We start from the raw sequence: 11,955 nt of genomic DNA, 5'->3' as shown, positions 1-11,955 counted from the left end.
GATTATATGTAGTATAGAGTTATACTCTTAGATCATTGGTTAAGTGGAAGTGTTTTATGTAGGGTAAATAGTACAAAATCAAACCACAGGGACGATTTTGGTCCCTAACTTTTTTTTGCACTCAGATCGTCCTTGTGGTTTGATTTTGTTGCGTTTTTCGTTCCTATGGTTTGGTCAAAATTGCACGTTTGGTCCCTAAATTTATGTATGTAAGGGACGAAAAACGCAACAAAATCAAACCACATGGACGATCCGAGTGCAAAAAAAAAAGTTAGGGACCAAACGTGCAATTTTGACCAAACTATAGGGACGATTTCAGTAATTTACTCAAATTTTAATTTGACACTGTGTTTTTTTTTACTCAAAATTGACACTGTGTTTTCCAGTTTGTTACAATTCTGATCACTTAAATAGCACAAAAGACACTCAATTTACACCAAAATTTTTATTTGACTGTGTTTTTTGTCTCAAAATTGACACTGTGTCTTCCAATTTGTTACAATTCTAACCACTTAATCGGTCAACCCAGTTACATATTGGCGTGGCATGATGACGTGTCAGTTTTGATGACATCACATGCTGATGTGTTAAAATTGAATTTTTTTTTTTCCACATAAAACACTACGTTTTCACTTTTTTTCGATTTTGACACTAAGTTTTGTTTTTTCATTCAATTTTGACACTATGTTTTTCTGTTCCAAATCGAACATCATTTTTGCCAATTTTGATCAATGTTGACAATTTTTCATTAGAAACTGTATAGATATTTTTTAATACATTTTAAACCGTATAAATATATATTTTTCATTTAAAAACCATATTTTTATTTAAATACAATGTGTTTTTTTTTAATTCAAAGCATCATATATAAATATGAATTAGTTATATCATGAGAATCAAACTAACCATAAGCTTCTAATAAGATGTAAAAATTTCACGGGTTGCAAACTTGACATCCAGGTTTTGATAGACTACAAGCCTCCAGACCTCCAAACTCATTTTAAAGTTGTATATTTAATATAAAATATGGTTTTTATATAACTAATATATATTTATACATAAAATTATGGTTTGTATATATATATATATATATATATATATATATATATATATATATATATATATATATATATATATATATATATACTAGCCATCTACCCACGCAATGCGACGGGTGGCAATAACTTTGTTTCAGCAATTAGTTTCATTTTTGTGAATAGTTTTTAAACGAAAGTTAAAAACTTCAATAAATAGATTTCTTGCGATGATTTGTTTCATTGCGGAAACAAGTAAAAATCCATAAATAACATAATGAAGTAGACGATGATTGTGCATTGTTGGGTTAAAAATAAAAATTCATTATTATCTTTCGTCAAAAGTAAAGGTACAATTTTTAGTTTTAAAGTATTTTGTATGTTGTTTTCTTTTAATATATAAGTTGCATTATTATTTTGTGTTAAAAATAAAATTAGATTATTGTTTTGGGTAAAATATTAAAAATCAAAATATGTCCATATTTTCGAGTTTTTTTAAAAAAAATAAATAAATAATAGGGCAAATTACACATCTAGTCCTTTTACAAGATTTTTTTATATTATCCACATTTTTCTATTGTTTTTTGTGGTATACATATTAAGTTATAATATGAAGTCTTCGTATTTAATAATTTATTGGGTATTAATCAATATAGTATTATTAAAATAGTTGGTTTCGGTCATTTTAAATTATACATGTTTGATTAAATTACATGAATAGTCCCTATGGTTTATGGTAATTTACATGTTTAGTCCCTAACTTATTTTTTTAACTCGGAAGGTCCCTACTTTTTGTTTTTGTTACGCGCTTGGTCCCTAACTTACTTAAAAAGACTATTTTGAGTAAATTACACAAATGGTCCCTATGGTTTGGGGTAATTTGCATGTTTAGTCCTTAACTTATTTTTTTAACTCGGAAGGTCCCTACTGTTTGTTTTTGTTACGCGTTTTGTCCCTACTGTTTGTTTTTGTTACACGTTTGGTCCCTATCATACCTAAACAAACTATTATTTAAATAGGAAAAAATTGTGGGGTAAGTAAGATAAGGTGAAGGAGGTGAGATTGGGGGTGTGTTAATTTAAATAAATCAAAAAATCAAAGGCAAAATAGTACTTTTAGGTAAGTCAGGGACCAAGCGAGTAACAAAAACAAACAGTAGGGACCTTCCGAGTTAAAAAAATAAGTTAGGGACCAAACGTGCAAATTACCCTAAACCATAGGGACTATTCGTGTAATTTACTCGACTATTTTCCCTTGATTTTTTGATTTATTTAAATAAACACACCCCCAATCTCACACTCTTCATCTTATCTTACATACCATTTTTACCTATTTAAATAAAAGTCTTTTTAGCTAAGATAGGGACCAAACGTGTAACAAAAACAAATAGTTGGGACCAAGTGTGTAACAAAAACAAACAGTAGGGAACTTCCGAGTTAAAAAAATAAGTTAGAGACCAAACGTGCAAATTACCCCAAACCATAGGGACCATTCGTGTAATTTACTCTTGATTTTTATTGTCAAAAATTATTAATCATTCAGTTTGTTTTTATTTAAGACTTACTTTCTTGGTTTGTCAAATATTTCAAATATAAAAATAATAATAATAATAAACAATGTAAAATGCATAGTTTTATTTTCTTCATATTGAAATTATTTTTGATAATTCTTATTTTTAGATTTGATATAAATTACGTGTATATATATGTATAATAATTGTTATTACCACTTTATTTAAAAAGTAAAAGTTATAAATTTCAAAAAAAAAAAAAAAAAAAACAATGAATAACTTTGTCGGTCATTTTCACTTTATATTAATAATCTATATTAATAACTAACTTATATTTTTATCTCCTAGATCCACAAATGTTATTTTCAAAGAATTGGTTATGTCATCCAGAAAGAGCTAACAACGCAACTTATTGTCCGTTTGCCTTCAATCAATATGTAGTGAACTGACTTATAAACATTAATGTTCATTTAATATCTTTATTTATCATTAAAAAAATATTATAATCAATATTTTAGGCATAATATATTTTTAGTTTGAATCTTTGCCTATCTTTTCCACCTAAATAGGGTTAAGTTATAAATTTAATATTATTTTATTGGTTGTTACTTGTATTATTGGCTAAATCGTTTGGACGTTTTAAAAAAATATTATTATTATATTGAAGTTATTTTTAGAAACAGTGAGATTTCCTTTATAATGTATTAATTGAAGTTATATATATATATATATATATATATATATATATATATATATATATATATATATATATACAAAACTATGGTTTTTAATTGAAAAAAAACGAAATAATACGGTTTAATTGTATTAAAAAAAATATTTGTATGGTTTCAATTAGAAAATTAGCAACATTTAACAAAATTGGAAAAAATGATGTTCGATTTGGAACAAAAAAAACATAGTGTCAAAGTTGAATGAAAAAAATTAAACTTAGTTTCAAAAAAAATGAAAACTTAGTGTTTTTTGTAGAAAAAAATTCAACTTTGACAAGTCAGTATGTGATGTCAGTATGCCACATCATTAAAACTGACACGTCATCATGTCATATCAATATATAACCTGGTTGTCCGGTCAAGTTGTCAGAATTGTAACAAATTGGTAAAAACAGTATCAAATTTGAGACAAAAAAAAAACACAGTGTCAAATTAGAATTTTAGTGTAAATTGAATATCTTTTATGTTATTTACCCTTTTATTTAAGTAAAATAAACACTTAATTATATGTAATACGAATTTAAGTTGATTTTAAACTTATGTATCATAAGTAAATCAATATTCATACTAGTATGGGATTACAAGTACAATCATACCTTATTAGAATCGAAACTTTTCATTTTTATTTTATACTTTGAATTATAAAAAACAATTTTTATATAATCTGATAGTCATTTATTTTTGTATAAATGTTCACTTTTAACAAAATACACAGAGTCAAAACATGTGGAACTTACCAACTTTGACGTCATAACCCAACGTTTCCGCCGCCGGTCGGGGTGTGATGCATTTAGAAAGATGTTTTTCATGACCTTACCTATGGAAAGTTTCATAAAATAACATGAATTTTTTGGTATATTTTTTAGGTATGGATATTCACAAAAATAACCACTTCTTAGTTTATTACTAACAAAAAATAATGATCTTTTTAGATTTTTAGAAAATAACATGGTTTGAAATGGGTAGTTCCAAATCCGAGGTTGGGCGCACTTACCCTTTTATGCGGTGTTCAACGTGTGGTACCCATCACCACCCGGAAGAATGGTGTTTACGACTCTTTTTGAAGGAAAAAGAAAATCGAAGAGACCGAAGTTTCAAATTTTTCCAAAGAAAAGAAACATGGATTCAGTGAACCATGTTAGTTGCACATTCTCTTTCTATACAATTGTATTCATAATGTTAGAAACATATGTATGGAATGCAATGAACGACTATTTGGGATATGATGCACAATTCTGAAATGTGCAATAATAAATGGTATGCATTCCGCTATTTGTTGTGTTTATGTTGATATGATTTAATCGAGACTAACCAAAAAAAACATGTTGGAAACATAAACCTTAACATGCTCAAGTTGGGCATAGGAGTTTTTCCCCTTTTGATATAAAAAATTAAAATTTTAGAAATAAAAATAATTTAAATTTAAATAAATAATAATCTAATTAACTATGAGTTAAATTTCAATAAATTTTAAAATATAAATTATGATAGTTAAAATGAAATAACAATTTGTATCCAAAAAGAAGGGGAAAAAAGGGATAGTTTTTCCAAATAGCAAAGTTAGGACTCGTGTTAATCTAGTCAATGACCACTTAACTAAAAAGTTGGATTATTGGGGTCAATGTGGGAAAAATAGAACTTCCATAAACTTACTTAAATCATTTAAACGTAATTAACACGTATTTTGAATTAATTCCTACCATATGAATTAAAATTAAGATACGATATTATTTTCGCATAAATAATAACTACAAAAGTTATGATTTTTTTATCAATGAATCAAATTAACCAGATAAAATATATAATTGATGTCTACTTGTTATTGATGTAATCTTATAGGATTATATTATTACTAATATTATTCAAAAATGATTCTTAAGCATATCGATATTTTACATGTATCAAGAAATATTCAAATATACTTAAGGCTTCATCTTTGGTTTTTAGAAGATATCTCATATTAATCTAGTATCATTATCTACTAGTAGCATAAAGGATTTGTTGGTTAGTTTAGGGTTTGTGGTGGAGATTTTGGTACAAACTTTGATCGTGATATCATTTTTCGAACTGATATTTCTACCCTATGTCTGGGTTAGAAAAAAATTCAGCCTAGGATAATCTAAGTGAACACTTACGTTTCTAGGCACAGAAAACGTAAGCCAATATACTAGAGGATTCTGTGAAAGTATGATGGAAAAACAAGCTTAAGATCGTAACCATCTTCTAAAGAGTAAGAATTGTTTATATATTAAACGAGATTAGGGTTTCATTAGGGTTGGGTCGTCATTAGTTGCTTTGGAAGCAAGTAATGTTAATCCGGATTTAATGAGGATTTAGGGATACCATAATCACCCTTGGACCCTGCTAGGGGCGCTGCCCCTTTAGAAACCCCGTACTCAGGGGCGCTGCCCCCGGACCCCTGAATAGACGTCGAACCGGCTTCTAATTCGATCACCAACCCCTGACTAGACGTCAAACATAAGTGCACTCCGCACAACCCCGTACATATATTAGAGTACAAATTATAAAGCCCCTTAGTTCACATGTTAGTTTCAGTTACTTAAAATGACATAGTGATACTAAAATCACCAACAATATTTTTTACCTATGGTGTGGTTGGCAAAATTAGACCACACATACTGTTTATTAGTTCAAGCCTTCTTGTAGCCCTAAAGCTTGCTTGAGCCAAATAGGACTTTGATGTTTGTTTTCCTACTAGGCATCCTTCACAAATTCATGTGGGATTATCGATTTGTGGCATACCATAAGAGCATTAGGTATGTGTCGATGTTATAACACTACTTCACATGCTACCTCAACCTTAACATCATATAAGAAATGGTGTGCTATGTTATAACATGTTGAGAGAGAGAGAGAGAGGTTTTAAATTCTCATTTTGATATGTTGTAACGCCAACAAGAAGCACCATAACTTGTAGGAGGCGGTGCTCTCCATGTTATGATGGTGTTGTGGGGCTAATACATCATCAATAACGGCATTATGGAGAGTCATACTCTATGCTCTAAAACAAATTCTTATCTGACATAGTTTTTAAGTTTGTGAAGTTGACTTAACTCATTCATACAACACCATGTTTTTAAATTGGTGAAGTTGACTCAACCCATCCGTGCAATGCCATGTCGGCTCACAAGTCTTACCAAGTAAACATTTAGCTTCAACTTGGTTCAACATAATTTTACACATCCAGTTTTGAAGTCTTACCAAGTAAACATTTAGCTTCAACTTGGTTCAACATAATTTTACACATCCAGTTTTGTGATTCTTTTACCTTCATGATTTTTAGCTCAATGAAGTATATCGGTGTGGGAAAGGACTTCATGAAGTCTCTTTTATTCATGTTTTCTTGGGATGATATAGTTGGTTTTTCGTGTTTAAATTAGTAACATATTACAATTTAGACCATGATTGATTCTTAAATTTTGTTATTTTTTTGGATTTGCATTTTGCAGACTGCTGTGTTGACACTCCAAGAAACAGCTTGAGGGAGGGCTTGTTTTTTTTTTTTTTCTTTTATCTCGTCCTTTGTTGTGTCGGTAAAACCTAGATTTCAACAGAAGAGATTGGCTTGACAGTATTTTTACTGTTTTACATGCTCATGGTCAATTGCTTAATCTAAGTTCAGAAAGATAAAATAGACATTTTAATCAATCAAAAAATCATTTAGATTCTGTCAAATCATGAATTTGTCATTTTAGTTCTAGTCCAAATTTTTTTCCTATTATCATGATTGAACTTTTAATCATTCTTAACCATTTTAGCATTTTAAACTTACTATAAATACTTAATTCATTTATTTTCCACACTGGTTTGCTTTATTATGTTTATCTTACTTTATTTTTCAAATTATACTTAAGGCACAAATAAAAAAACCATCTACAAATTAGATTATCTTCCATACACAGGTTACTTTATTAATTTATTTGTTTTTTATTCGTTGTTCTTTCAATCATGTTTATGCATCAGGAGTAGAGGAGGATGTGAAGGGTATGGAAGCTGTATACGCAGTGTTGTGTTACCATGGTGCTGAATGGCGACTTTGGTGAATTTGGATCCGGGTCAAATCCTATGAATCCCATAAACCGTCAATCTGACCCAGATCCAACAGACTGGATATGTCAGAATTTAATTTAATTATAATTCACAAGAGAACCCAAAAGTCTAGGGCGTAAAAGATGGGGTAATAAGCATATGAATATGAATGTAAAAAACGAAATAAAATAATAGCTATATGTTTTACATAACAAAAGGCAAGAGTATTTGTAACCACCATTGACAAATCAAGCAGCACAAAATACACCCCCAATTAGTAAGTAGTAGTAGTACTTGCTTGGTTTTTAACCCAAAACGAAACAACATTAATAAAATTGAAATTGTTTCAACATATAAAAATTGTAGTAAACAAATGTATCACTAGAATTATGAAATAACAGAGAGAAAGGGAAACAGAAACAAATACCCAATAACTTATATATAGGCCTTTCATTTCTTCCTCATTCTTCCCTGTCTTTTTCTTTCCGCCATTAGAGAACAAACAAGAAGCTTTTCAAAAGTTGATGTTGATGTTGATGATGGTTCTTTCCTTTTCCTTCCTTCCGTCCACCCCAAAAGAATATATAAAAATTTCACCCCAAAACACTTCATGAACGACGCCTCAAAAGAATATATACTTTTTTTTTAATATATATGTCAACATTTCTAAGTGATCAATGAATTTTTAATCCATCTCTTTTTGCTTTTAAGCTACGAGCTGATCAAGTTGCATCTGCTCAAGCCAAGCACCTAATACTGAATGATCCTCACCGGATGGTGGTGCCGCCCCACCACCGCCAGTCGGTGGTGGTGCCGCCGCCTTGTTTTTCATCATCTCAGGTGGTGATTCCTTCACTAGCGATTGAACCCATGACAAATCCGGCTCATCCGTGCCGCCTCCTCCTCCTCCACCGCCGCCATTGTTCTTGAGCTCAAAAGAAGACGACCTTTTCAGTTTCCCAAACTCCTCCCCATTCACAGACCAGTCAACTTTTCCGGTGGGAGACCCCCATTTCGACCAAGAAGATGATGTATTGTGACCCACCGGAGATCCAGTTCCGGCGAAGTCACGTGAGCTGAGACTGCGAAGCTGTTCGCGGTGGTTAAAGGCTGAGAGCCTGGCGGCAGTCGCCATCGGAGAATGGTCCATGCTTCTCGGCGACATTCTTCCCGGAGACGACACCCCGAAAGAAGAATGCAACAAACTATTCGTATTAATCGGAGAAAGCACGCTATTAAGAACCGTTGATTTGTGCGAAGGCGAAAACACACCACCACCACCACCCGCCACCTGATCAGAGTATCGCGGAGAAGAACCAATCTCCGATGAGAAAAGATCTTCAAGATTCGCCGGAGCAAGTGCTGTTCTCGAACGAGAGCTCCGCGATTGAGAAAAACACGCAAACTCATTCAACAACTGAGAATCAAAATCACGCAACAAACTTAAATCCTCCGGCGGGATGTCCCTAGCGGAAAGCGACGATCTCAGGCGGCTCGACTGCAGATTGCTTCCCGGAAGATGGAGTGTCGGCACATTCGGCTGAGGCCACGGGCTGTTTCCGGTGGGTGACATCGACATCGACATCGACATCGAAGACGGCGAACCAGGGAGGAGGTTCAACGCGGCCGCCATGTCCATAACAGTAGCTCCGGCGGCAGCTGACCGCGGTGACGGGACTGCGGATCCAGTGGAGACGTAAAGCGGCCGAAGCTCCTCCGGCATATGAGCGAAAAAGCAAACGCGTCTCGCGCAACTTGTTCCATCTTTACATAACCGCGTCCGGTATTGAGCAGGATGAAGCCAACATTCGAATACGCCATGCGCGTATTCGCACATGTCACCGCGTCTACACGCGCCTTTTCTAAAATCGGGACACGGGACACAACTGTAATGGTACTTCCGTGGGTCCCGCCTGCGGGCGTTTTCACCGGGATGAACAAACGGACATTCCGTCCAATCATGGGAATACGCGCGTGAACACGGTCGAACTTTGAAAGAAAACATACGAAATTCATCGGTTGAGTAAATGCTGTTTTTAATGTCGGGTAAAGACGGGTCAATCGGGTATTCCTTTTTCTCCGAGTTCACCGGAATTTCGTTTTCAAATTTTGACATCACCGGAGAACAAGAACCGGAACCGGAACCGTTTTCCGGCGATGACGACATTGTTGGAGACCAAGATCCGGTCATGTTCATGGTCAAACTCAAAGTCAAACCGTTGTTCATTAAAAGTCCTTCAATGGAAGCTTTAACACCGGATAACTTCGGGGGGACAACGATGACATCAACGGGTCGATGTCCGTTGGCGTCTTCAAGATTCGGGTCGGCACCGACTGATAAGAGTAACTTGACGGCTTCGATGGCGGCAGGGGAGCCGCCGGAGGCGGCACAGTGGAGGGCGGTGAACTTGTCGGGACCACAGGCGAAGTTGACATCGACTTTGGGTTGTGAGATGATTAGTTTCAAGACGTTTATGCTGCCATAAGTGGAGGCGACCATTAATGGAGTTCGGTGTTCTAAGACGATTTGTTTTGATCCTTTTTTGCGGACGTACCACATTCCGACTTCATCGATTGCTGATGGGTCGTTTTCAATTGAGCGTTTGAAGGCTTCATAGTCATTGTTAGCTGCGTATTCGAGTAAGCTTGAAAAAGAATCTTCGGTCTCCACAGTTAGTGGACTCATGACCATTTTGTTAGATTTTGATGTGGATGATGATGATGATGATGATGAAGCAGATTTGTTAGGTTCAGGACCACTACACATTCTATAAAGGAACCTCTGCATATCAAGAAAGAAACACAAATCAGATGTAATGAAGAAAGAGTAGATTCATAACTCAACAAATATGTTAGCCTTCAAAGAATATAACAGGCTAAACACTAATCTCAATGCCCAATGATAATAAAGAAAAAAGTAACTGTGGATTGGGGAGATCCAGTTTATAAATCATTCCTTTATTTGTAGCTCGCAAATTCATACTTTTTTAGCCTTTTAGTAATGTCCTGAATTAGTTTTGGAATTAATTTAACAATTTATCATGGAATATAGATATATTTGAAGAGTTCTTTCCAGACATATTCAAATAAAGTCAATTACGATTGTGAATAATTACTATAGTTCGGTCTCTAGGTTCTAAACATCAATTTTATATTATTTGAGTTTCTTTCAAGACATGGATTACATCAGCTTGATCACTTCAAGAACTTTATTCAATCTTTTATAACTATGGTTCCCTAATCAATGTTTCTTGTTGATCTACAAGTTTTTTTAAATTAATTGATCAATTAGGTAATAGACGAAAAGATTTAGTATCGTATGAAAGGCAAAAGTAAGGAAAAAAAATAGAATCAATGAGAAATGATCTATGAATCTTAGCATCCAATTACGATGAAAATCTTATAACAACTACCAAAAAAATCGCATCTTCAACCGCTAGATTCAAGTCAAACATTCAAAAATTACATACTAATCGATAAAACTAACAGATAATCAAAAGGAGTAGAAAGATAACAAACTCGTCCTACATCAGAAACACAAACATATATCCATTCAAACGCGGATCGGAAAAACTTACCAATAAAATTCCTTGGCGAGCTTTGTAGACCAGCTCTAACGGCAGATCTTCACGCAGATCCAAACGGGAGTATAAAAAGTGAAAAACTTATACTAAGATCGAAGATAATGGCGACGAAAACTGGAAGCGAATCGCTACCTCCAACTCCATTTTTACTCGAAAACGATTGATTCAGATAGATACATAAGATGTCGATACAACCTATGATATATATATCCACAAATATACATATAATATATGTATATAATCTAAATAACAACGAAAGCGAAGGTAGAGAGAGAAAGGTGAGAGTGAGTAAACTGTAGAGAGAGAAAACGAAAGGGTAGAGATAGAATTAGAAGCCAGATTATGTGTGTGTAACGTATAAAAAATGAAATGAGGATGAAATGCAAATGCAAGTGAAATGAGATGTGGAAAGTTAGTGGAGAGTGGGGACGGGTGCTGTCGGTAAAAAGGGAATAGGTTAGAAGGTTTAGGTGAGAGACGGTGGTGACTGATTGAATCGGTTGCCGGTTAGTCCACGACGTCGACTTTGGTCGATTAAATTCAATTGAAATTTATGTCTGGCGTCCGCGAAGAGGAGAGAGAGAAAGGGACGGACGCGAAAGGCTTTGTAAATTGGATTGGATTAAATTTGTGGGGTCATGTCCGGAGAAAAAGGAGGCATGAAGCAGGTTCAAAATCTAATCTTTGAATAGCTATTAAATTACCAAAATTTATAAATATTCCAAATGGAAGTATCATTATTATTAATTTAACAAATTAGAAATAATTATTTATGCATCTCAATCGGACGAAATTATTAAAGGACAGTGATTCAATTAATCTGAATGTCAATTTAAATAAAATAATACAAAACAGAATTGCAAAATGACCAAATGAGTTCGGAATAGAGTGTTTTGGAATCATTTTTGGTCCGTCTAGTTAATCGGGTTGTTAATGAGGTATGGTCAAATATGTAATTACAAACGATTATAAAAGTATAAGCTTAAAATTTTATAACTAAAAACCAAATTAAGTATTAGAATTTATCTTTCGTCATATGAGCAACG

General features: G+C 33.4%; 1 protein-coding gene across 1 annotated transcript; it reads right to left on the bottom strand.

The window, feature by feature from the left end:
- Positions 1–7,491: 7,491 nt before the first annotated feature.
- On the bottom strand, positions 7,492–11,238 carry LOC145043927 (zinc finger CCCH domain-containing protein 24-like). The gene is made up of 2 exons (XM_078992702.1): positions 10,904–11,238; positions 7,492–10,107 (listed from the first exon to the last, which is right to left on the bottom strand). The coding sequence occupies exon 2, from the start codon at positions 10,090–10,092 to the stop codon at positions 8,032–8,034; it is 2,061 nt and encodes a 686-aa protein (XP_078848828.1). The 5' UTR covers positions 10,093–10,107; positions 10,904–11,238; the 3' UTR covers positions 7,492–8,031.
- Between the last annotated feature and the right edge of the window lie 717 nt (positions 11,239–11,955).

Source organism: Lactuca saligna, chromosome 1 (genome assembly GCF_052625555.1).
Source record: "Lactuca saligna cultivar CGN05327 chromosome 1, ASM5262555v1, whole genome shotgun sequence".
Lineage (NCBI taxonomy): Eukaryota > Viridiplantae > Streptophyta > Magnoliopsida > Asterales > Asteraceae > Lactuca > Lactuca saligna.
The sequence above is the reverse complement of the archived record's forward strand: the minus strand, read 5'-3'. Positions and strand labels throughout refer to the sequence as shown.